This window comes from Primulina eburnea, chromosome 10 (genome assembly GCF_022965805.1).
Source record: "Primulina eburnea isolate SZY01 chromosome 10, ASM2296580v1, whole genome shotgun sequence".
In the NCBI taxonomy this organism is placed as follows: domain Eukaryota; kingdom Viridiplantae; phylum Streptophyta; class Magnoliopsida; order Lamiales; family Gesneriaceae; genus Primulina; species Primulina eburnea.
Genome location: NC_133110.1, coordinates 4972833 through 5000635, shown reverse-complemented (window position 1 = coordinate 5000635; position 27803 = coordinate 4972833). Strand labels below are relative to the sequence as shown.

At 34.4% G+C, this 27803-nt stretch overlaps 1 protein-coding gene across 2 annotated transcripts; it reads right to left on the bottom strand.

The window, feature by feature from the left end:
- Positions 1 to 45: 45 nt before the first annotated feature.
- LOC140842706 (protein FIP1-like) lies at positions 46 to 17452 on the bottom strand. Of its 2 annotated transcripts, none has more exons than XM_073210796.1 (14): positions 17240 to 17452; positions 16360 to 16451; positions 16169 to 16273; positions 15032 to 15081; positions 12332 to 12398; positions 11136 to 11208; positions 10175 to 10230; positions 3358 to 3454; positions 2263 to 2347; positions 2014 to 2076; positions 1336 to 1395; positions 843 to 935; positions 433 to 495; positions 46 to 333 (listed from the first exon to the last, which is right to left on the bottom strand). In XM_073210796.1, the coding sequence occupies exons 1-14, from the start codon at positions 17293 to 17295 to the stop codon at positions 214 to 216; spliced, it is 1080 nt and encodes a 359-aa protein (XP_073066897.1). In that variant the 5' UTR covers positions 17296 to 17452; the 3' UTR covers positions 46 to 213. The 2 variants fall into 2 exon arrangements, with proteins under 2 accessions (XP_073066897.1, XP_073066898.1); XM_073210797.1 differs by having other exon boundaries at positions 16364 to 16451.
- Between the last annotated feature and the right edge of the window lie 10351 nt (positions 17453 to 27803).

Here is a 27803-nt window from a genome sequence, read left to right as displayed (position 1 = left end):
CCTGGCATGGGCTTCAGTTCAGGTAAGCCAACTTCTTGACACCACTTACCAGAATCAAACTCATACATAAACTTCTAATACGACGATGATAATTCATAATAGCGTCCACAGGTCTAAAACATTGGACTAGAAGACCAAGATTTTTCTCACAAAAATAATTGATTGAATCAAGTTCGGCACCAAAGAAAAGACTAACTTGTCAACGAAAATCAATTACTGCTCCATCAGCAATGTCGGTTCCACTTGTTCTTGTGTCGCTTGAGACTTTAATGTTGTAATTTTCTTCTGCAGTTCCAAATTCGACATGCGTTCCACCTCCAATGCACGCTCAAGCTTTATTGGTCCAGCAACCAAAAAAGTAAGTGAATACGTACAGATAATAAGTTTGAATTGGTTAAAAAATTGAAGCAAGAAGTGTATTATGACTAATACCTTAGCTGCTCTAGTACTCCACTCTCCCAGTATAGCTCTAATTCTTTCATTCTCCTCTACATACTGTGTATCAATGGTAATTGTAACAACACTGAGAGAATGCAATGACAATTTAAATTCCTGACTTGCAGCTTTACTGTTATTGGCAAAAGAAATATGGGCTCCATGCGTTTCAGCGAATTTTTAGAAAAAAACAGATAGAGACATTATTGCCACATGTTCTACAGGTTGCATCTGAACAAGTAATAGTTATAAGCATCACTGTTCTTAATTCTTAGATCCCTCCATCAGACCTTTTGCTTCCTTATGCTACAATATTGTTTGTCCAATCTTTATTTGTAGGAAAAAAAGGTTGGAATCTGCTCGAACACAGAAGAAAAGTGAGAGAGAAATGTACATGCAATCGCTACCTGGTTGTTTGTACTACGAAAATGTTGGATCTCCACGTCCCTCTCGGCAATCAAAGATCGAGCAAGCCTCAGTTCAGACTGCAAATGATTCATCTGCAAAACTAAGCTTTTCAGCATCCATCATTCAATTATAAAGATGATCTTTGCAGCTATAATGGAGGCCTTGAAAAACAAATCAGGGACTTGAAACTTCACAAGACATCAATAAACAGAAAGTTTCTCAAATTAGCTCCATAGAAAGGTGAACATCTAATCTGAAAAAATACAGCAGGAACAAAATATATCAAATTTGATTCCAGAAGTAGTTACGGAATCATTCGAGAATAAATAATTAGGCCTCGTGAATGTGATAAAATGAAGAAAAGTTTCCCAAAAGAATAATCCATGTATGGATAGAGTTCTCAGAACATGCATCAATTAACTGAAAACTGATGTTATTTAGAACTACAGGTCAATGAACATCCACAGCTATAAATCATAAACCAGGTATTACCTCAGCCGAAAGTGTGCGCAATTCTTGATCACGAGCCGCTAATAAATGAGCAAGATCAACCTGAAAGCTCCATTAAAATAGACAATCATACAAAATAATTGGATGGTTCATTACAACATACATTTGTTATATCAAGACTTGAGCATAATTTTCGTTACTGAAACTACAATCTTGAAACAGCTGGTGATGCAAGAACCTAGCAGATCTGATCGGATCTTTATGGTTCATCATATTATCACAAACAAAAATTGGCTTTGTGTGGAACTTACGGAGTATCAAACCCTAAATATTTTATGTTAAAAAGCGAATGGATAATAGAAGACGAATTAATCATGAAAACCTACTCTACAGCCATTTTTCAGAGGTCAGCGGTTTCAATTAAATTCTTCAAAAACTATCAAGTGATATTTCAATATACAACCAAAAAAAAATTAACATTTTGTCCATTATATACATACAGCTCAAAAGACATGTATAACTCAGCATAGCATCAGAATCTTTGGAGATTGTTTCCGAGAAACCATATGGCTGTAAACCAAACTATGTTATCAGCATAAGCAAGGTGACTCAACATCAATACCTATGTATTGGAAATTCAGTTGCTCTACCACTTTTACCCAAAAAGCAGATTCTAAGTTTTTATCATGCCTAGAAAAACTTGCTGAGAGTGATTGTTACCTGAGGGGTGCTCCCATCATCAGATCTCTCATATTTGCTTAAGCATTCCTGCAACCGAAGAATCTACATGGAATGCATAATGATTAGATATCTTATAAAAAAATTAACTAAAAAGAGTAAAATGTCACCCATTTCAATCACCCAACCAAGTTGAATAAAGATGATGCATTTGGCCGATATGGATTTACTCATATTTTAATAAAACAAACAGAAAATTCCATCCAATGAACCACGAGTGTCAACATTTACCTCCTCACTCAGAAAGTGAAGGTTCTCTCTTTGATACTGCAACAAGGCCATCTGCTGATCAGACAACCGTCCACCATCATGGTACCTTTCACGAAATAAAATTCATTACTCATGTTAAAACCATGTCAAAATATAGGACGATCCCTACTTTCGTAGAAACTTCTGTACCCTACGGGGCTTAACTTTCAGGTACTACAATTATTATCGAGCGTACTTAGTAGCTTAGCACGAGCATATTAAGTTTTGCCTCCAAACAATAGCAGCTTTGTAAAATATTTACGGCATATAAATAAACCACATAAAAATACAAATCAAAATACAATAATCCTGAGAAAGAAAATTGTTCTAACTTTAAATAAGACACCTGATGCAAAAACAAGAAAAAAAAAGGGAAAAAAAAAAAGAAAACCAAGGAATTTGAAAGATTACGCCCAGTGTGGTTAATTCCCTGAATAAACGAGGTAGAAAGGAATATCATATAACAGTTTGAAACCACGTTTTCACACAGTGAAAAGTATCCACATTAGTGTCAAACAAAAAGTTGGGGGAGAAAATCCGATGATAGTATGGTTGGAAACTACAACACAACAGAGAATCAAAAAGGCAACAGACACATGCTTCTTTTGAAAGTGGAGGCAAACTAAAATAAATACTGGTAGCAGACCATGAAGTTTCCTTTGACTGAATTCGCGAACTAAATGTGTATGCAAAATTAGTAAAGAAAATTGGGAAGAGTTAACAATGAGTGATTTACCATGACAAACACGACCGAAAATTATGTAGGATTTTTCGGTTTTCAAAGTGCTCAGAGAATCAAGACACAACTGTCCATTTCACGGTGAATTTCCAAACAGTTATAATTTTGTTGCATGCCTGACAGGAGAAGGGCCAAAATTTTGGACACTTAATGAACACAAGTCCGTTTCAAACATCCCAAAAGAGCAATGGCATCAACAATAGGGAACTGCGAGTGGCTCTAAAAAATATCTCGAGATCTACTTGCATTTCACTCACAAAGAAGAACATGGTAGACATCTAGTTTTATTTTAGCTTGCTAAAACAATCTCTCAAGGGGAACTGTTCGTAAAGAATTACCTTAATCCTTCTAGAGAACTTGACTGTTGCAGAGGAGAATACAGTGAGTTCAAAACATCAGGTTCAGAATCCAGCGAATTGTACTGATGCACATAAGCTGCCGCCACCAAAATATGGTAAGAACATGAACTTTCCTGAACTTCGTACTTCAGCCTCTAAGATAACATACTTCAGAGTTTCGATTCTTGAAGAGTAGATTTAAAAGCTCAGTTTGTAAACACAAAGCATCTCAAAGTTATCAACAGGTTCTCAAGAAATGAAATCTCGTAATAAGATTCCCAATAGTTGATATTCTGAAATTCGATAACATTGATACGATCGGTGCAACAGTACATTAACTTCAGCTAAAAGTAAAAATAGGAAGAAACAAAAGGACGGGGGATAATAAGTCAATTTAACTAATCAAAAGTACTACTATTTCTGAACCATTGTCTAAGATAATGCAACAATACTTTATAATTAGTAGTATACTAGTGAGAGAATTTTTTGAAAATGCTCCCAACTATTTTCAAAATTCGAAAAAGGAGTTACCCTCACCGATCAACCTTCACATATATTTACTGAGAATTGTCGAGCCACAGGTCTACAATCTTCGGCGACGGCCGCCGGCCGCCCGCCGACGACGATCGTCTGCACATTCCGCTTTCATAAAATCCTAAAATCGTTTATTTCCAGAGAGTTTATTCAAATGGGTGGGTCCTAAAGATACCGAATCGTCAACTATTTCACTACAAATACAGTCCAACTCCGACCAACCGAATCGTCAACTATTTCATTACAAACACAGTCCAACTCCGACCCTATATTCACCGTCTTTTAGCAAACTCAGAAATGTCAAGGTGGGAGAATAGTAAGTACCAAAGTGCTAAGGAGGTCGAAGAGATGAGAATAGAACAGAAATTATTCTTAGTCTCTGTGGGAAAAAGGAATGACTCTATCTGTGTGACGGAAAGAACAAGAAATGCGAGCTACATGCTGGAGCTAGACCGACAGAGTGCTCATTGGCTGAGGAGAATAATGTGTGATTACATTATTAACCCAAGATCATATAAAACATTTAACAGAATCAGACAGGGAGAAACTGTGGTGTCTGTGCAGAAAATTGCCAATAACAGAGGCAGCTATATTGAAGTGTCAAGATATGAAAGGTCGAACAAGAGACAGCGTATCATAATTCCAAGTGGAAGGTATGAAGAAGGATGGAGATGCATGGTGTTTTACTTTGACAGAGTTCTGAGCAATACAAAAATGAAAGCAGCATACCAAAAGATGGGTAAACAACAAATTCAACAGCCTACGAATCGTGGTAAGACAACTCAAAGCTACACAAGGTCAGGAGAAATAGATGCCCGGTCAGATTTTCGAAAGTGCTCGACTAAAGAATGGAACAAAGCTTTGATTGTCACGAGAGATCGAGTGAATATATCCTGGGTAATGGTGAAAGAAGCAATTGGTAAGGCGGTGAAGCAGAAGGTTGAGATCTTCCCCTTCAAGGCAAATAAAGCAATGTGGTGGCCCAATAGTAGAGAGGATTATGAGTTCTACTCGAAAATTAATAGGTGCTTTCTGGAAAAGGGGATTTCTTTAAATTTTGAAAGCTGGAAGAGTGACACCAACATTGCAGAGGAAGTGTGGGAATGTTGCAATAGTTGGATTAGGATTTGTGGGTTACCGTGGGAAATGTGGACAACAGAGGTGTTTAAAAAAATAGGGGAGAAATGTGGGGGATTGGTGGACATCAGTCAAGATACAACGCTGCTCAAGGATTTATCGGCTGCTAAAATTAAAGTGGTGGGACTAGAAGGAGGTTTCATTAATAGCTCCCTGGTAATTCACACAGTAAGCGGTCCTCTGAAGATCCGTATTTATGTTGATTCTATCAACATTCCAGCGTACGAGATTTACGAAAAGCGTTCTTATGCACAAGTACTAGTTGATGGTGTGAGAACTACAGCCGGATGGGGGCGAGTGAGAAAACCAGTTGAGAATGATAATGGAATTCCTGAAAGTGATTTTGTAGTGAAGAATCAGGACGACACAACATATTATCAGCAGGAAAAAACTGAAACAGCAATGGCAAACCAGGGAGATATGGGAAAAGATTCGGTATTGGGGGGAGAATATCCTTCGTCATACAATAAAAGGGATTACAGCAACTCTCGAGTCATTCAAGGAATGGAAGTGTTTGTTACAAAACAACAAGAAACTGACCAAAAAGAGACAAGAAAAGGGACAACGGGAATTAGCAAAACTAGGTCTGAACCAATGTGTGGAGGGAAACACATCAGCATCATCAAAAGGGTTAGTCCTAAAGGGGCTGCACAGTTTGACAGAGGTTTCGTGCAATCACTGAACACAAACCATAAGGAAAAATCACAGCAGAAAACTTGTTCACAAGAAACGTGCAAACAAGAAAGGCTATTCGATGTGGTTTACTCAAGGAAAAAATCAAGGCTTAATTACAATGGTTTCGGCGTACAGGACTATGATGTGATAAAGAACAACACACAGAGGATGGAAGATGAAATAGTGCTTAAAGAAAATCATGGTTCATGGGAGGATAGAGAGCTCACAACTGATCGCGAAATTGTGCCGGAAGAAGATAGCGATTACAGTGATGTCGAATCTCATATTTCAGAAAGCTCGGACGCGACGATACACACCTGCTTGGGAGTGGAGGACATAGCCGATCTCTTCGCACCAATCTCTGATAAGGTACACAATAAAATCATTCCATCTGATAATCACGTACTTCACATTTCACTTGAGCCTTCTTCTTCTTCTTCTGCATTCAATCGAGTCTCTGGGCAGGGGAGGGACTTTGAGGGTAGGGTAGATAATATGGTTGGTGATGAGTCGGGTATGGCCGAGATCAAAATTCATGACATTGAAAACAAAAAGGAGGGGCAGATGATGAATTCTGATTCGGAAAAAGATGTGGGATGCTTGGAGATGATGGGTGTACACATGGTTGAATTTAGGGATGAATGGAAGACGGCTGGGAAAAATGCAGGGGGAGGAAAAATTTTTCGATGAAGATTCTTTCTTGGAACATAAGAGGGGGAGGGTCGGCGACGAGGAGGGGCTTCATTCGTGATATGTTACGAAAAGAAAAGCCTGATTTAGTAGTTCTACAAGAAACCAAAAAGGAATTTGTAGGAAGAAGTTTCATTTCAAGCGTATGGAAATCAAGGTTCGTTGAGTGGATTCATCTACCTTCAGTGATGTGGGATCCAAGAGTGGTTAATGTTAAAGAGAATTTGATTGGGGAATTCACGGTTTCGATTTGCATTGAAAACGATAATGCTTTAGGATCTTGGTGGTTTACAGCAGTATACGGGCCATGTAAAGCACGACTAAGGAATTTCTTTTGGGATGAATTGGCAGGTTTGAGAGTGTTGTGTGGGACAAGATGGTGTTTGGGAGGTGATTTCAACGTGGTGCGATCTTTGAATGAAAAAATAAACAGCTACACTCAAACAACAAGCATGGATTGCTTCGATATGTTGGTGCAGGAATTAGAGTTGATTGATCCGACATTATTGAATGCGAAATTTACATGGTCAAATTTGAGGGCAAATCCTATATGCTGCAGACTCGACAGGTTTTTGTTTTTGGGAGGATGGATGGAGATGTTTCCAGTCCATAGACAATATGTTCTGCCTCGAGTAACATCCGACCATTTCCCTATTGTTTTGGATACACAAAAAATGAAATGGGGACCGACTCCATTCCGATTTGAGAACATGTGGTTGCAGCATAAGAGTTTCAAAAAATATTTTACGGAATGGTGGAATAATACACAATGTCAAGGTTGGGAAGGCTACAAATTTATGAGGAAACTGAAATCTGTCAAGGAAAATATCAAGTTATGGAATGAAGAGGTGTTTGGACAAACTGAGTTAAGGGAAGCTGAACTGAAAAACAGAATTATTGTGTTGGACGAGATGGAGGGTCGAGGGAGGAGCAATGATGAAGGGGTGATGGAAAAAAAATTGATCAAATGTGAACTGGAACAGCTGCTGTGCCGAAGAAATCAGATGCTATATCAAAAAGCAAAGGTGAAGTGGTTAAAAGATGGAGATCAAAACACAAAGTTCTTCCACTCTCTGCTTAATCATCGAAGAAGCAACGGTATAATAAGTAGATTGGAAAAAGAAGACGGGGTGGTTGTGGAGGAAGAAGGTGAAATTTTCAAATGCATTGTAGATTATTTCCAGAATTTGTACAAAAAGACAGACACACATGGATTCGGGATTGAAGGTGTAGAGTGGAGGACCATTGACGATGGCATGAGGGCAGAAATTGAACAACCGTTTCTCGAGGATGAAGTTAAGAAAGCTGTTTTCGATTGTGATAGATGCAAAGCACCGGGACCGGATGGTTATACATTGGCAGCTTACCAGGACTGTTGGGAAGTGGTCAAGGGGGATTTAATGAAAGTTTTTGAGGAATTCTACCAAGGGGGGATTATCAACGGAATTACAAATGAATCGTATATTTCTTTGATACCAAAGAAAAAGGACTCACTACGAGTTAAAGATTTCAGACCCATTAGCCTTACAACGAGCTTATACAAAATAATCGCTAAAGTGTTGGCCACGAGGATGAAAAAAGTATTGAGACAAACAATTTCAGAGGCCCAAAATGCATTCATAGAAGGTAAACAAATTTTAGATTGTTGCTTGATTGCGAATGAGTTGGTGGACGAAGGGAAGAAGAAGAAAAAGAAGGGGTGGGTTTTTAAGATTGATTTCGAAAAGGCATATGACAATGTAGAGTGGGATTTCTTGGATTTCGTGCTACGGAAAAAGGGATTCGGAGAAAGATGGAGAAGATGGATAAGAGGATGCGTATCCAACGTTACTTTTTCGATAATGATCAATGGGAGACCAAGGGGGAAATTTGGATCAAGCCGAGGGCTTCGTCAGGGAGATCCAATGTCACCATTTTTGTTCAACATGGTAGTTGATGTTTTAGGAAGTTTGGTTGACAAAGCAAAAGACGAAAAATTAATAAGAGGGTTCGAGGTGGGCCGAGATAAGGTGGAGGTAACGCATATACAGTTTGCGGATGACACATTGTTCTTCGTTCAAAATAAGGCACATCTTGAATTTCTGGTCAAAATTTTAAAATCATTCTGTGACATGTCAGGACTTAGAATAAACTGGGAAAAGAGTGCATTACTGGGAGTATGTCAAGATGAAGTTGAAGAGGAGGAGATAGCACGGATGATTGGTTGTAAAAGGGAAAAATGGCCGATCAATTATTTGGGAGTGCCTTTAGGGGGTAACCCACTGGCTGCTGTATTTTGGGAACCTATATTGGTAGGGATTAGAAGAAAATTGGCATCGTGGAAAAAGGCTTTTTTGTCAAAAGGAGGAAGAAGTGTATTGATTGCCTCGGTGCTAAATGCACTTCCTATTTACTTTCTATCACTGTTCAGGGTTCCAAAAGGAGTCGCAGGGAAGATAGAAAAGACAATGAGAGATTTTTTGTGGGATGGAAACGAGGATGAATCGCATTGTCATATGGTAAGGTGGGAACAGGTTTGTAGACCAAAAGAGAAAGGAGGATTGGGTATTGGAAACATTTGTTTGAGGAACAAGTCGCTACTGGCAAAATGGTGGTGGAGGTTCACCGACGAGAATGACTCGCTGTGGAAAAGAGTTATACGGAGTAAATATGGGCTGCAAGATAATGGTTGGGACGCGGGTTTGGCGAAGAATGTCACGTTTAGATGTCCGTGGAAATTTATCTCGAGTATTTACCCGACTTATCACCAACTAGTAAAATTAGAGGTTAGAGGGGGTAATAAATTCAGGTTCTGGGAGGATGTTTGGTGGGGGGATGTTTCTTTCCGGGAGTTATATCCTACTTTATATAATATCTCTTCGGCCAGGAACTCCAATATTTCACATTTCTTCAGTTTCGACAGTGTCTCAAATGCTAATTCTTGGAACTTTCATTTTCGATGCCAACTTCGTGAGGAGGAGTCTGTCTTGCTGCCATCTTTGGTAGAAAAGTTAGAAACGGTTAGGATTGTAGAGGGGGTTGATGATTTTATAGTTTGGGAAGGGGATCCATCTAGAAAGTTCACGGTCAAGTCTTTCTTTCGTTCGTTCTTCGCCAATCATAATTTTGCTTTTCAAAAAATCATTTGGAAGACTCCAATTCCTTCGAAGATTCAAATTTTTTCTTGGACGGCTATTCTTGGAAAATTACCAACTTCGGAGTTGATGCAAAAGAGATTGCCTAATTGTGCTATATCTCCCGGGTGGTGTGTGTTGTGTCGCAACGGGTTGGAATCGCAAGATCATATGCTGCTGCACTGTTCTTTCAGCAACCAGTTGTGGTCGAAGGCCTTGACAGAATTGAAGTTTTGTTGGGTACTACCGAACACAACTAAAGATTTGTACAACACAGACTTGGGGCACTGCGTTGGAAAAAGAGGAAGACTTTTTTGGAGAGTATTGATACATGGTATGTGCTGGGGCATATGGCTAGAGAGGAATCGAAGAATCTTTCAAGATGTGGAATATAGTGCGGAAGATTGTTGGGATAAAATAAAAATCAGCATAGTGAACTGGATTGGGATGCACAAAGAATTCAGGAGTTTGTCAACATCAGATCTTCTTAGGGATTTGACGTATGTTTACTGCTAAGTTGTGGTTCGAACTTTAATTATCTTTTCGGTGGATCACTGGTCCACTATATGTAACTTAATTTCATTACTTAATAAAATATGTTTCTTATAAAAAAAAAAAAGATAATGCAACATTCAATTCCATATCATCAGTCCGACAAACAAACATACCTATGTAGGCGCTCATGAAAAAGCCAGCACAAATTGCTTCTACAACCATAATAATTCTGCGGTATGACAGACAAGACATGAATTCATCAGCAAAACATTAGCCATGTAAATATATACCTTATGAAATGGTGAGAGTATTTTTTAACATCAGAGAGACTAAAAATATTAAAAGTGAAAAAATTAATGATTCAGCAAGTAGTTTTCAAATGCAATATAGGGAACACTTTGTCTATGTTCTGCCGCAGGTGCCAAAGCTTGACAACCTTTGGCATGCAGACAAATGAAGTGTGCATTAAATTTGTTGCATTTTTGTGCAATCATATATAAGAATGTATTGACAATTTTTCAATCATGTCAAAATAGAACTCACACAAAAAGTGATGTCAAAACCCCCACATAGAACAGACAAAATCAATCATGGTCCTTTCAACATAGACTGGTCTAACATGTGTCACAATCATATTCCCTGAAATTTCACACATAGGTTGATCTGGAAACTTAATAAAATTGTAAAAAATACGGGTTTGATAACTTATGCAGACAGCAAAAAATTATGCTGCGCCAAAAACTAAAGAGGCATAAAAAACTCTCGGGGGACTGGGGATTGAAATATATCAAGTACAAGATCCTCGGAATAAAATAGTATCATGTATCTGACAATTGCTGCCCAGTGCCCACTGACATCTCAACATAAGGATTTAATATTAAGGTAAAGCAAACTATTAATATTGCGCTAAAATGAAAAACACGAGGCACTAATCAGGATACGTCAAATGTTCAGGCGGGCCTCAGGTAGTATAGTATGACTAGAATGATTCTTTCTTTTTTCCTCATAAAGACAATGCAAAACTTTAAAAAGAAACGTATGTCGAGAAGCAGGTCAACAGAACAGATTCATCCCAAGATACAAGATTTTCAGTTGCATGATGTATACATTCAAGAATATAATCAGTGTGTTGACCTGAGTAACAAAGAGATTGAAAGAAAAGTGATGTGCGATTTCCAGGCCACGATAAGCAACATTGCAGCAGTTCCTGCATTTAAGTGTTTTGAGATACATCCTAATTTAATAAAGCTCTTAAGTTTCAATTTTGACTGCCGGAAGTATAATAAGCATGGAAACCACTGATAAAAATATAAAGAAGAAACACTAACTAAATAACAACAAGTTCAACATGATACAGGGTAAACATGTAGCCTACATACAGAAATGACCAACGAAAATTAATATAATATAACTAACACAAACAGTGTCGTGTTCTATTTCTTCAGAAGTCGAAACATACTTGCAATATATCAAGCCAGTCAAACTCCAAAAGAGATGCTATATTTGGGGTATGAAACTAACTGAAACTAGCCACAACTGAAAAATACGTATCTTAATAGTCCTTGTTTTGAGCTAAGCTCATCATTTGCTCACTAAATTAGCTGAGACAAGAAGGTCAAGCTGCTTGAGCACAGATTCAGTTAGGATACATAAGATATTCACCTCACATTGCTCTCAAAGGACAACCAACACCACCCAAATAACAATCAGAACTGCAACCTATAATGATCTGCACTTAATACACACAACAGAAAAAAAAACAAATAACTACAATGGAAACCTAGTCATCATAAAAAAAATATTTGGTCTATGCTTCAGCATTCATGCATATTGCATAACATAACGAATAATAAGGCAGGCTTCCTCCCGTCAAAACATTACAGGTAGGCCAAACACATCTCTTAACATCATCCTGGGGAAACTAGCATTGTCTCACATACAGACAGGTAAATGCTTTCGTGAGAATCACTAAAATATATGAGTATCTGAAAAGTTTTAAAATATAATAAGCAACACAGGATTAAAATTGCAGCATATTGGTTGGATATACTTTTACACTCCAAAACACATCCATCAAAGTACCCTGATGTTAGTGGATTAGGGCTAAAATCGTTAACATTAGAGCTGTGGCTATATGCCTATTGTTTTATTTTAACACCTTTAGTATAGCTCGATTCCATTGGCATAGCTCTAGCGGTGTCAAAAACATCAATCAAACTAAAATCATTGAAGTTTATCAGAGACCAGAGATTTTACACCATCAACAACAACAGAGTTGTCTGCAAATAAATAATCACACTTTCAAGTGCTTGAAGCAGGTCAAAACATACCATACGAGATAGAAGCAAATGGTAGGCGAATTAGATGCTTCAACTTTTGGCTGAACCCATAGTAACCCTATAACATAAAAGTATCTCATGTTTTCAACAGCATAATTGTCATCACTGATAAAGACAAAGAAACAACAGGGGGACGAGAACAGTAGTTCCTAGTTCTCACTGATACACAGCAGTAATTGTTCGCCTCAAATTGAAGATTAGAGAGCCCATGTCAATATCAATAACAAGTTTTAATCATAATTACTTTTTCAAGCCTCATGTTCATTAGTGGTTTCATGTCAGCTCATCCACAGTATTTAGAAATGGGGAATATGTCTGTAGAACAGAAAATGTCACCCTTCCAACATCATTGTTGTTTTCATCTATGACCATGCAGTCATTCCCTGATGTTTCTTTTCATATCTTACCACCTTTCCTTCCAATTTCTGTCTTCTTAAAGTACTTCCATGCTTTTAAATTAACAATTGTTTGTATACAATCTCAACTGTTATCCACTCTTGCCACTAAGATTTATCACATGAAACTTCAAACTGATAGAAGGAAGTGTGGCAGTCTACAGTTATTTGCATATGCAATATTTATTCTATCTTTATCTTTGCAGGTCTTGGAAAAAATTTGAGCATCATAACAGTAATATGCACATGCACGCTTTGTAAAGGTGAGAATTCACCGTGGCTTATGAAACCCAATAATCATAGTTTACTATATCCTCTCCTTAATTGAAGCCAAAATGATATTTGCAACATCAAAGTCATTAAAAGCCCATGAGTTGCCTAAAGTAAATTAATAATAATCGTTCACTTTCACTATAAATTGACAAGACTCTATACCACAAACATTTAATAGTTAATAAAACTCAATTCTGGTTATATTTAATGAAATATTTCAAATATTTAGATTTTAGGATGTTATTCTTTCAAACACCTCACTCCATTAACATGCAGCTCTTAGGCTTTACGACTCCCTTGCGCCTAACTGTATCTTGTACTTCTAATAATTATGGGCACAAAATTGAGAGTTTTCTTCTTTTGTATTTATCTCTCCCTAAATTAAAGGAAGTAGGTTGCTGATAAATCATTGGACGATTTTCACTCTTAATTTTCAATGAAGCAAACTACTTTCTTCCTAATTTTCTCAGATGATACTATAGTCCTAGGTTCATCATAAGGACCAAAAAGGTGTATAAACCCATATTGCCTTGCTTCCACAGCCGCCATCATTTCTAGTCACACACTAATATTTTTCCAGTCATTTTTTGTGAGTCAATAAGTCGTTTTCCTTTTAAAAAAATTAGTTTGGGTTGTTCTTGAAAGGTTTTTTTTCCTATTTCATGTTGCGTAGCTTTCTCTCAGTGTCAAGCTAATTGTTTTTTGAAAAAAATAAATCAACTACTAGTCAGTAACAGATCACCCACTCAACAACCGAGTTAGCAATCAAAGTTTAACAGATTAAAAAGTCAAAGTCAACATCAGACCGGTCGAAAGAAAAGCTCAAGTTCTTAGCATGAAGCGGTGATTTAAGAAATGGAAGCGTGATTATCAGAACTACAAGCAGCATATAGTACCGATCTGTGGTGGAGAGCGACCAGAATTTCAGGACTACATAACATGTGCTGCAGGTTAGCCTTATAGAACCTGAGTTTGTTTTTAGGGGAAACAATGGTACAGAATTTTACGATCATCAGAAATTTCTCGAACAATCAGATGAAGTTAATGTACAGAGGAATTTGAATAGAGAATGCATCACAGATACAGCAATTGCATTCAAGCCAAAATCAGCACTTGAGTTTTGTAGTATTCAAGCTTAAAAGCATTTCTACGCTTTAGATGGAGGAGACTTTAAGAGCATTGTAAAGTTGAGATTTCACCCAGATTTATGGAACTAATTAATTGTATAATTCTATTATCCTTTCCTTAATCGCATTTTAGTAACATTGATAACAGATATGATAGATTATTTTCCTAATTTTGTTGGTATCTCATCCTAAATTGAGGAAGAAGGTTGTTTAAAAATTATGTCAACTTTTGTTGTAAATAACCAGTGGAGGTTATTATTTTCTTCGGAAAATGCTCCCATCACTCATGTTTTATGCATTGATATGAAAAACAATTTACTGCCAATTCATCGTGTATTCACTGTTATTTTCAACATCGTGAACTAGAAAGAACATGATGCAGCAGAGCACCGCTTTATTGGGTAACGTGTCAAGATTGTACACAGTTGATCAGATTCTTATGAAAGTCAAGTGTGTTTGATGAAAGATCTACCGCACATACAACATAAGGACTTCATAATTGACACTTGAGGTTTTACCCCGCACAAGATCACTTTACAGATTGTATTTTGCAAGGATGCTAAAAAGAGGAAGATTAATATATCAAGGTCTTATGAAAGAGATATATTTTCAACTATAGATATTGCAGAAAAACCTATATTTGTTAGAAACAACATAAAAGATGTCAGTTTCGAATCAATTTCTAATGGAGCTAACTTGGCATCAAACAAGGTCTGGCACCAAATCAAAAAAATCACCCTAGGATATGTCATGAATGAAGATATTATTAGGTGGATGCAACATCCCAGGAAAAGAAAGAACTCTAACTCACTTAACGATAAATTATGTTAAAAACAATTTTCCAAGGCCAGATGATAATAAGATTAAACACAATGAAAAGATAATAACCAAACTACCTGCAGGCGTATCTTTTGAACTTGGTAAACAAGATACTGCTGGAACATGCCTTCAATGTTCAGAGGATATCTTTAGTGCAGGGCATATTAGATCAACTTGCATTCAAAACTATAACATCACTTAAATCAGTTTTCAAAGTTAGGAGTCACAAGTGTCGCAGTGGAGATTGTCCGTAATGGTCCCCTATGTACCATATAAGTCAAAACATGTATGAATGTGATGAAGAACATTGCATCTTTTTGTACACATCTTAGTACTTGTTCAAAAGAATGAGCTATGCATGTTTCCTCTTATCCCAATGGAAATAAAATATGATTCCAGAATAGTTTTTTTTTTTTACATAATTTAATTAACATCATTACTTCTCATTGAAATTTGTTGTGTTAAGAAGTATCAAATGGCTCCTATGCTTTCTGCAGTGTGCTTCGACATATCCAAGAAGCTGGGATTTTTTTTTCATTATATAGACTATAGGCCATATTTCATGATTTCATCTACCATAGCTGCTTAGAGAAAATTGTTTCATTCTACTATCCCGAGTCCTAGATGCTTGGGATGCCTATGCTTTCTGCCGTGTGCTTAACCATATCCAGAAGCTGACAAAATTTCTCGCATCAAATAGAATATAAGTCGGAACATTCTAAGTCCTAGAAACTAAGGCAGTGCTTGGGAGCATTTTTTTTTCAAAATATTCTCATCCTTCAAAAAATAAAACCAAACTTATTTTACATTCTCCAAGATAATCTCCTAAAACTTTAGCTTTTCAATTTCATGTCTTTCAACATAATCATTACTTTAATTCTACTATTCACGATTCTCCAAAAATACTCTAATATTATATCATGTTTTAACTATCATACACTATAGACTAAAATTTTAAAAATATTTTGTGCATCATAAAATAAGTAAATATGCATGATTACGACCTCACTAGCCCAACAAATTCTTATACAACATGATACCTAAAAAATGTGTGTTTAGAAAAATAAAATCAAGCATATAAACATATTCTCAAATACAACTTCGTTTCAAGATTCTCTATGTCGATCGTATGATTCAAATAAACACTGAAGTTGAATACTTGAATCTAAAAGAAGGGAATACTAGCCAAAAGAGAGGGAAACATGACAAAGGACCTGTGACAACCAAAAGAATGACATCACAGCTACAAAGTATCAGAGGGATCAATTCTTGTAGAGAAGGAAGTATCCATATAGCGCCCACAGCTAAAATCACATAACCTGCCTAGAACCAAAAAAAAATTCAGAAAATATCATGGCTTTGAATATCATGCACAAAAGATGTGCAAACTTGACAGAGTAAAAACTTGCCAATAGGAGACAATAAAAAATGCTTCCAAATATCCTTGTAGGCTTCCGGTGACTAAACAAAGGAGCCTCTTGCTGTATGTCGAGGAACCTACGCAGCAGGTACCAAAATCATAATAAGAAACCGAGACCAGACACTAACTTATGCTGTCACATTATAAGAGCTCTGACACCACGACCCTGTGTAAGATACCCTTTTAGATTCTAGATATACAAAGCAATACATAATGTTGACTGAGTTATGCAATGAACAGAATGAGAGTGCATTGCTGGTGATATCTAAATGTAAGAAGGGAAGTAGAATGAACACTTTTAGCTTTCTCAAATGGGAATTTTTTGCCAGAACCAGCTTTGGTACAAAAGAGACTAGCATAAAGATTGGCGACTGATATTCTTCAGTAACCTAGTGCAGCGGTTGATATACTTCAGAATGGGTCATTTCTACAAAAATATTATTTTTATAGCTATCCATTTGTATAAACACGTCTTTGCAATATTCATGTCAAGTGTCCACAGACCGGAAAAATATCATATTTCTATCCATAATTTCAGAAATAAGAACAAATCAGATAGACACACGCAACCACCCACGGAGAAAATTATAGTAGTTATAACAATCATCCATTGTCAGGTAAAAGAAGTAAATGGTGTCGATTGCATCAAAGAATCAACGAGTTCGATACCAAATTTTCACTCGAGCGAATTCATACAATACCAACTCCAATTAGGGAACATGAAACACAATTATCAAAAATAGAAACTTTGCAGAATTCGGCATATCAACGAAAACATTCGATCCAAGAAACAACAAAAAATCATCCAATAATTCACCAAGTAATACGACGATCGCGCGTAAAAGTTCAAGCCGCGGAATCTTACAGGCTGTTTTCATCAGGAGATGCATAGAGCGAAGTCGAACTCCTCTCTGCGGACATTTTCTAGGAGAATTTTCCTTTCAATCCTCTAGCAAGCTCATAGTTCGTCACAATGGCGCTTCTTCAGCCTCGCTTTTTGAGGAAATTCAGATTACGAAGCAAAAGCTTGCTGGTAACTCTCTCTTTCTTTCTAGAAAAGGTAATGTATAAAGTATCGAAAATCAAATCGAAGTATCCAAATTCGGAATTATGTTTTCTTGAATCTTAATGTATAATTTTTTTTTTACATATTTTTACTTTTTCCAATTTTACAAAAAATAATAAGAATACGTCTCTAACACCATGTCACAAATATTTATCTGTGAGATGAGTTAACCTTACCGACATTTATAATAAAAAATAATAATATTAGCATAAAAAGTAATATTTTTTCATGGATGACCCAAATAAGAGATTCGTCTCACAAAATACGACCGTGAGACCGTCTCACACAAGTTTTTGCCAAATAATAATTACATTTTGCATACCATGTAATTATTACTTTTTTTTAAAAAAAATATTCCTAATTTTAAGACTTTAATTTAAATTCTGACATAATTTTATTTTCAAATCCACATATCACAAAAAAAATTATTTTTGTTTTTTCCTCGTATATGATTCAATCAAATATTACAAAAAGTCAAGTTTGGTTCGGCCTCATTAAGATCAGATACTTGATTCGTTTAAATTCGGCAATTTTCACACAATATTGGGAAAAAACTCTATATTATCTAAGTTTGCTAAAAACATTTAATTGAAAAATCAGTTATCTAAAATCTCTTTGGTTTTTAATTTGATTGAACCTAATTACTTGATAGTCGATGAGTTCAAATTTTCAAGTACTATTATATTTTTATTACAATGAAACATGTACCCTTCGTGCATATTGAGTAAACTGCTGGGCTAACGTAATAATTTGTAGATCACGTTAGTCAATTAACAGCAGTGGACAAACCCTGTTCGCAAACTCAAGTTCAACTAGTTTATTGGGCCTTGAGTTTACAATAATAACTTGCATTGTACCACATCGAATTGAAATTTGAAAGTAAGCGAAATTATTAAAAGACTATAAAATGAATAGTATGCCCTATTAAATTCGCATATCTTAGTCAGCCTTTTGACTAAGAATATTCAACGAGCTCGAAAACGAGCTTAACGAGCGAACTTGATGCAGATTCGTTAAACATGGTAAACGAGTTATTAACGAATCAATCTCGAGATATTTGCGAGCTTAATAATTTCACAACAAGTCAAACTTGAACATCATGATAAAAGCTCGATTCTAGCTCGAGCTTATATATACATTAAACGAGCTGAGATCAAGTATGATATTGTTCGGCTCGTTTACATATCTAGAATTTGATATCCATTCAAATGGCTCAAGAAATAACTAAGTTATATTTGAAACTTACTGTCAACCGGATTTTGTCAAATAAATCAATAAATTTATTATTTTGAATTTGAAATTCTTAAGTTCAAATTCATCTATCTGAATACAACTTAAAATAACTTATTTTGGAGTTTTTGTTTTAAGTTTTTTGCTTTACTTGAAATATATCTAACTGCTTTTTAGGTGAGTATATGCTACATCGAAAAATCTACTCTCGATTTTTGTTTTGTATAAGATGATCTACGACCATCCCTTGTTTTTTAAATTCATCTCCAATTTAAAAGAGTTTAGACTAATAATTATTTACAAAAACCCATCATTTGTAACTTCATTTTATGTCTTTATAATCAATTTTTTGTAATAATAAATATATAAATTTAAATTATCACTGTGTGTTGTGTGTGTGAATAAGATAACGTGGGGTTTAGCTAAGTATTTGAATATCTAATATTTTGTGAACTACTCGATCCCCGCTTGCTCCACCTATGGTTGAGTCAAGAGTTATGTGGCCATTCCTAATAAATTCTATTCACAAGTGAAATCATTTATTTCTCTTCCAGAGACATATATATATATATATATATATATATATATATATATATATGTATGTATGTATAAAGTGAAATCATTATTACTCTTCCAGCCATATATTAATTTTAATACGTTATCTAATAAACATATTATTTTTTTTTTGTAAATGAAGTATTAATGTTATGAATTATATCAAAATTGTATATTAAATATAATCGTAATTTTATTGATGAATACAAAGGTGTGTGTAATATAGCAATAATAAGTCAACCGTAAGTCAAGTCAACATTTTGTGCTATTCAACTTCTATTTCTTTCAAATTTTCATACTCATCAATAATAATAATAATAATAATAATAACAAGTTTAGGATAGAAGCAAAAACTTTATTTAAATTTGAAGGATAGTTTTTATTTTTGATGCGATTGTTGAATTTTCAGTCCAAATATAATAATTTGAATTAATTATTAAAGAATCTACTTACCTAACAATGAAAATTACGTAATATATATTTATTATAACATGAAATATAGCACAAAATGTAGCGTATGATCACACCCGGTACTTGAGTGGTATATTTGACTGTAGAGTAGGTATGTTGTGAGACGGTCTCACGAATCTATAAGACGGGTCAACCATACCGATATTCACAATAAAAAGTAATACTCATAGCATAAAAATTAATATTTTTTTATGAATAACATAAATAAGATATCTATCTTACAAAATACGACATGTGACACCGTCTCACAGAAGTTTTTGTCTTGATTGTAAATCCAAATTAGTTGTATATTTATTGAATTTATATGCTATGGTTACAATGACAGCTATCTTTTTTTTGGAGGATTAAAAACTTGAACTGAAAAATATATCAAAAATAGGAATTGTCAATTAGGGATTTGGTAAAACTCCACTAGCAAGGTAAAAGGTAGTAGTTAGTTCAAGTTTGATTAATTGGTTCATTGTAGCTAAGCTTCGAAATTTTCTAACACTAATTAATAAAATTCAACAGAATTATAGTTATTGACACATATGAATAAACTATGATATACATGGCTACAAGTCTCAATATCGAGATTAGTTTCTAGGAAGTAGATCGAACCGAACGATGGTCATTTCCTTTAATCGAGATCGGAATTTTTAAGCTGATTCGAAGCTCGAAAATGAACTAGGTTAGCCTTGATTTCAATATTGAGTTTTAATTAAGCAAGCGCGTTCGAATTCTCGAGTTTGAGTATGCGAGTTCATGTAGGTTTTTTTTTTGGTGTATTTATAAAATAGTGATAAAAATATCAAAAAAGGATCAAATTAATTTAAGTTCGAATTCATTAAAAAATATTCAATGTATTGGAATTATCAGATAATAAAGTCCCTAGAAGAAACCTTGCGAGTTCGATATCATTGGCATCCATAATGAGATCTTTTTTTTTTACTGTTTCCCATGTTCGGGCCGGGCTTGGCGACTAGAAAGTTCTCTGTTAAAACGTATCAATCAAGAAACTATATAAAAGATTTCTTTTAATTTTTTTTTATGAATTTATAATTAAAAGATTGAAATTATGGATTACGGTCCTTGCAAGTTACTTCTGTGAGAACCCGAATTTCCAGCATTTAAGTAGCAATGCAAAATTTCCAGCAGAAGATAATATTTCAAAAGCTGGTATATTTCCAGCAGACATGTATTTTCCAGCAAACAGGATCCAGCAGCAGAAGAGCGAGAAACCAGCAGACAGTTACCAATTCAGCCATGACTTGTAACTGAAGCATTTAACACGGAATAAAGATTGTTAATGACAGATTATGGCCATTAATTGAGAGGCTAACAGTCAGAATTTTGCCTATATATAACACTCTCATATCTCTGAATTGGTGTTACACAAATCTTGAGATTATAACTTGAAATTAGAGCTAAGAGAGTGCATTTTCGAAGCTGTAAAATCCAGTAGCGAGGCAAGCAGATTTCCAGACTTCAACCGAAAAACTCTAGCAAATTACTGTAAGTGGGCTTATGTATAAATATCTTGAAAATCGTTTGAGGATTTCTGATTTAAAGCAAAGTATGTTCTTGAATCTTGTTATCTGATTTCGAAGCACTGAAACTTAGTGAACTAATGGTAGGAATATATATTCTGAACATTACTGATTACTGATTACTGATTACTGGCCTCATCCCTTAGAGGAGAGATCGTATAGGGGACTGATATCAGTTTAGTCATGAAATTCACGAATGTGCTCAGTGCTTATTTGATAAACTTCTGATTTCCGACTACTGAATACCGATTACTGATTTCTGAACACTGAACATTGATTTCTGTTATGAAAATAAGAATTTCTGTATATTTTCGTATTACTGTTCTGTATGAAAATGATTTCGAAAACTGGGAGTTATTTCCGCCCTCCGCTTACTGAGTGACAACCATATCACTCACCCACCAAAACATCTCAGATAAGAACGATGAAGAAATGCTAGAAGAAGAGGAGCAGATTCAGTTCTGGGGCTGGTGAAGAAGATTGTTAATTCTCAGTTTTATTTATGTTGTTTTCCGCTGCGTCTGTAAGACATTGTGTTGTCTGGTTTGTTTTACATTTCCGCTGTAAAACATTAATTATTCGAGTTTGTATCAGACATTGAAATATTCAGTATTTATGAATAAAAGACTGGTTTCTGAATTTCGTACTTCTGAGACTTGTTGTTTTCGAATGTAAATTTGAGAGCAACGCCGATGTCAACCAACCCCCGTCCCGGGGCGTGACAAATTCAATCTAAAAATAAAATGTATGTATACATACTCATGGTTACTCTACCAAGTGGCCGAGTGTTTCCAATCTTATGTACTGTAGTTTTACTAAAAAATACTTTCATCTAGCAGATAGCATAGCTTCACAGTTATCTGTTAGAGTAGATGTCCTACAAACCTTTAACATATAATTCGCAATTTACGCCTTTCCTCTGATTCTTTAATACATTGAAGTCAACGGTTGGCTAAAGAATTTATTGACTCGGATGTAATAAACAATATTTATCTTAATATAATTTAACTTTTTATGGTTTCATTTTGCTTTATCTGTATACTCATGCAATCAACATAGATAAATTAAGTTCTTGATTATATTTTAATGCGAATGAATCGTATTTCGGTCTTGAAACTAATTTGTAAACACTATATATTCGAAAAACTTTCCTAGTCGATTCAGCTGCCTAAAAATAAGGATAAATGCCGCTTGAGTTTGAGACTATCATCTGTGATGTTGTATTACCATGTTTCATGGTAAGGGTATGGAGACGTCCAATAATGCATATGAGTAAACATACGATGATTGTACCGAACAACACTCCCTTGAACATTGCAATTGGTTATCATTCATCGAGAGGAAATTTCAGTGGTTGTGATTGTACGTGATTAGTCTTTACGACCCGAGATAACACTGAGGCTCTACGTACTAGGATTGCGCTTTGACTCGTTTACCAACTCCGTGAGGATCACAAGGTGGCGAGGTTGGGTGCAATTGCGAAATATGTAGGAGCCAGTGCACTGTAGTCGGGAATTCACCGCTCACCTACGGGGTGGATATCTTATGTAACGAAACAATAGTACATGAAATCTCTTGCCAGAGTGTGAGATGTACATTAGAAGAAGGAGTTCTCTAGTTGTGCATGTGGTGACACTATGAATATTTCATGATTGTATCACATAGCTATCAAATCTAATCTACAACCCTCGATGAATCAATAGTTGTAAATTCGATCGGGATATATAAGATGAAGAGACCGTACTATACGTTAATCATAATCGACTTATTTTTGCAGGCACTATCAGTGATACTTAGGAATCATGGGACGATGCTACTAGATGCTCTTACCATGATTCGATAGATTTAATAAAAAAAAATTATTTCTGACATTCTCATAACCAAATATTGGTGCATGAAATGGGACAAATTGGGATAAGCCCGAATAAAAGAAAATGTCCTGAATCACAAAGAGTTGTGAACTCACGGCTAACTGTATCTCTGAATCATTGAGTGTTACACGAGCACTGGATCATTTTGTTCTCGTTGAAAGAATAAATTCAAAGAGTTGAATTTATATAAAATTATGATATTGTAAATTTAAGGAGTTGAATTTATGATAATTAAATTTTGAGAGAATAAATTCAAAGAGTTGAATTTATGAGATAGTAAATTCAAGAAATTGAATTTAGTGATATTTAAAATTTGAAGAGAATAAATTCAAGGAGTTTAATTTATAAAATATGAGAATTTAATTCATTAAACTCAAAAGTTAAGTTTATTAGATATTAAATATAGCGGGAAGTATGCTTAATGGGCTTGTAGGAGTACAAATCCAACATATTAAATGACTAAAGTTCTTAATGGACTTTGATTAATTAATTAAATTTGTTGGACTAGTCCAACTAATTAATCAAGTTCATTAATATTAACTAAAATGTCTAAACATATATTTATGGAAATTAGGTCATGCATTGATAATAAAAATGGCAAGGAGTCACAAACCCTAGTCTCCATAACAATCCAACTTTTCAAAAATTCCCTTTCCCTTCTCCTCCAAGAATTCGGCCACCCCTAAAGAGAGTTTAGGGTTTGAGCCGCCTCTCAAGTTTTTTATATCAACGAAAACATTTTCTAAATATTCTAGTGCAATTAAGAAGATTAACTAATCTTCTAGTCGTGGACCGGATTGGGAGATTGAAGAAAGGAGACTTGAAGAACGTACGTAGGGATTTACAACAAGGGTATGTTTGCTTACACCGGCGTAGTTGGAGCCAAGTGAAAATTCACTAAATGTATATTATTAATCATCATATGTATGTTTATTCTATTTAAACCATACGAGTGTCCAAATATTTTGATTGTCAAAATAAAATTTTAAAACTTTCGCTGTATTTTGGACACGAGAAAAAACGTTAACCCAACAGTATCTACCATTCGGACTTCCCTCCCAAAATTTAATGGAAAAAACTTGTGTGAGACGGTCTCACATGTCGTATTTTGTGAGACGGATATCTTATTTGGGTCATCCATGAAAAAGTATTACTTTTTATGCTAAGAGTATTACATTTTATTATGAATATCAGTAGGGTTGACCTGTCTCAGAGATAAAGATTCGTGAGACCGTCTCACAAGATACCTACTCAAATCTAATATCAACACCACCCAATTTGTTCAAAGGGATATCGATAATAGCCTCTGCCTCCGCCACCAAAAAATTCTGGAGGGCTAAACTTTCATTCGAGCAAACCGAATGATGAATCAATTTGGACACCTTCACTATATGAAAATATACTTCAATTTTTATTTTTTTTTTTATTTTTGGGAACCTGATGTTGAGTTGGAGATCGATGACCTCATTCCCGATCGACGGTATTAACCGAAGACCGGCGTTGCCAACAAAAGTTCTTTAAACAGTTACTCAAGGAGTGCAACGACCACTTTCTCCCCACCATGCCTCATCAAGTGGTTTGGAAAGCATTTAAAATTCGGCAAAAACGACGAATCTGAAAATGCAGAGATATTTTCAATCACATGATGTTCCAGATTTAAATTTGTTCTAAATACCATGACATTTACATAATTGTTTTTAAATTTTTTAGTGACTTGAACATTTCAGTTGCTGCATGAAATATCTGGACCCATACGTGACATCCAGATGGATCAACAAGAATCAAAAGTTGATTACACATGCACGTGAATCTTCTATAACGAAGAAGAACTTTAATTTTTATTCCACGTACATATAAATCCAAATGATTTTCAATATTGAAATTTTGGGACACTAATACTTAAATTAAATAAAATATATAATTATGTCCCAATTTTCAAGATTGTAATTTGTACTCTTAATACACACACACACGAGTAGTGGAGCCAGTATTATGGTTCTGTCCGGGCTAGAATTTTAAACTCTAGAATCATGTTTTACTATTTTAAATTGATCTACCCGAATTAATATCATATTATTCCAAAATTATACAAAATTTATATATACCTTTTTTAAAAAAAAAATAGACCACTCGGACTTAGCATGTGGCTCCGCCACTGCTATATGTGTGTGTGTGTGTTTTGTTCGGAACTCTTTTTATATATATATATACATATATATATATATATATATATATATGTTGTGAAAAAGTAAAAATTTATGGTAAAAAGTAAAAATTTCAAACTCTCAAAATTTACCAAACTACACACTTTATAATATTTTTCTCTCTACTCAATTGTGATTTTCTTCACAAATGAGAGATCTATTTATATATATATATATATATATATATATATATATATATATATATATATATATATATATATATATATATATATATATATATATATATAATGTTATTATTATCAGGCTTCTAGAATACATAATACAGCTAGGTAGCTTTGCAAGAGAACCTAACACCTTCTTACGAGGTCTTCATAACGTTACTTAATCATTTGCCCTTCCTAACAATCACACCAAATCATTGACGTGTTCACGGATTTTTCAATCATATTTTACACACATACATTATATTATAAAAATGAAAAATATTCAGTCCATCAAAATTTTACGAACTACATTCAACTTTGATGCATAGTTCGTAATCGTTTGACTCGAAATTTACAAACATATAGTCCATCAAAATTTTACGAACTATATTCAACGTCATTGCATAGTTCATAATCGATTGACTCGAAATTTACTCGAGTTAATTAAGAAATGGTTATGTTATTTTAATCTTTCAATTTATCATTTGATTTTTTCGTCAAATATCTAACGTTCCAAATTGGAAGTATGCATGTGTGTGTGGTAAATAGATTTCTATATGGCATGCATAATATTTTTTAGATATATATTTACTATGATATGTAGCATTGTTCAACCATAAGCTTTTTCCTAATTATGGAACACATGAAATAAAGGCTAAAAGTTTGTCACTAATTGCAACTTTTTCGGATATTATACGCGACTTGATGTGTGTAAATTTATGAAGCTTCGAGAATGTTATCCTCATCATCAAACCAGTTCCGAGATTCTCGATAACAATATCATTACTACCAATAATAATGATGAATTTTCTTACTAATTAACAAAAAAAAAAACTGATCAAATTCATAACATTCAAATTATCCAACTCATCATCTCAGGATAATTATGTGGTTTTATTTTTTTGTTTCTTAAAACCATGATATTACGTACAAAAGTTCGTATTGTTAAGTAATATTATTGTTTGTATATGTAATTGGATTATTGTATCAAAATCTTTTAAGTGAATTTGAAGACTTTTTTAGTTAATTCAACAGATATTCGAAGGAGTGATGAAGATTGTGATTTAATTCATGTCAGGTTGAGGATGATGACGACAAATTTGTGGCTCATCTCGTTATCATTTCGAGATAATTTGAAGCGAAGATGATGATTAGGATGAATATTTAATGTCCGCAAAGTCGAGAAAAGAATTACTTAATCCTCGCAAGAATTAAATGGAGAATATTCTATTAGAAAAAGAAGGATTGGCCAATTTCCATCCCTATGTGTGACAATTTTCTACTTCTTATGTAAGCTGTCTAATTGTGTAGACTAATTAAAGCTATTCCCGCGTAAGGAAACACGTAGCTTGGAAATATATATATATCTGGAAGTGAGTATGATTCTTTAAAAATAGGTATATCAAAATTAATATTATCTTCTAATATTTTTGGTTTTGGTTTCAAACCTGGATCGAGCTAAAATTTTATGGTTCGATTTCAGTTTATAAAAATAAAAAATCAGAATCGAAATTCAAATATAATGGAACCTTTATTCGTCAAATTTAACTTTAATTTAGAGTTCTAGCATACATAGATAACTTGATCTAAATAATTTAATGTACTTGGTTTGGTTTGTATAAATTAAATTAAATTTCTATTTTCTTTTCTTTAATAGAAAAAAAATTATTTATACTATTTTGTAACATAATTAAAACTTTTAAATTTAATTAATTATTTTGATAACCTCACAAACTGAGAAGTTTTTGAGCTGTTATACGATAAAAAAGATCGAAGTTGAATTATTACCATCAACTATATTTTTTTTTTACGGTGGCACATACTCCTACAATATAAATCAAAGTAATGTGATATTATTATAGCATATCCGTATAAAAGTAAAAGAAGATAGTTTCTAAAACTTCTTCCACATGGTTTGGGGAAAAACCTACCAAAATTTTAAAAACAAAAAACCTGCTCACACATCCAAGAAAGTCAAGAGGGAGGAGAATCCATGGAATTTTCTAATCGGCCAAATTTGTAAGACTTGAAAATTGTTCCCATTATTTTCTTTTCTCTATTTTTGTTTTCATACCTATTCACAAAATACAATTTACTCGATTTTACTAATAATCACAAAACCTCCCTACTATTTTACGGTCCAATTTTATGAAACGAGTATTCTTTATAGGTCACACATAAAAAATTATTTCACATGTCAATTTTGTGATACAGATATTCTATTAGTATTAGTTTTAAAAAAAAATATTTTTTATTTCAAAAAAATTATTTTTTATTATAAAAATAGGCAGTATTGACCCGTTTCAGAAATAAAGATTCGTGAGACCGTCTCAAGAGAC

Bases quoted from the DNA above. Each gene is read 5' to 3' on its own strand.
- LOC140842706 (XM_073210796.1), bottom strand. From the start codon at position 17,295: ATGTCCGCAGAGAGGAGTTCGACTTCGCTCTATGCATCTCCTGATGAA. The intron at 15,082-16,168 runs GTCCTTTGTCAT...TGAACATTGAAG, and splicing joins CATTCTTTTGGTTGTCACAG to GCATGTTCCAGCAGTATCTT. The intron at 11,209-12,331 runs GTATGTTTTGAC...ACTTAAATGCAG, and splicing joins ATTTGCTTCTATCTCGTATG to GAACTGCTGCAATGTTGCTT.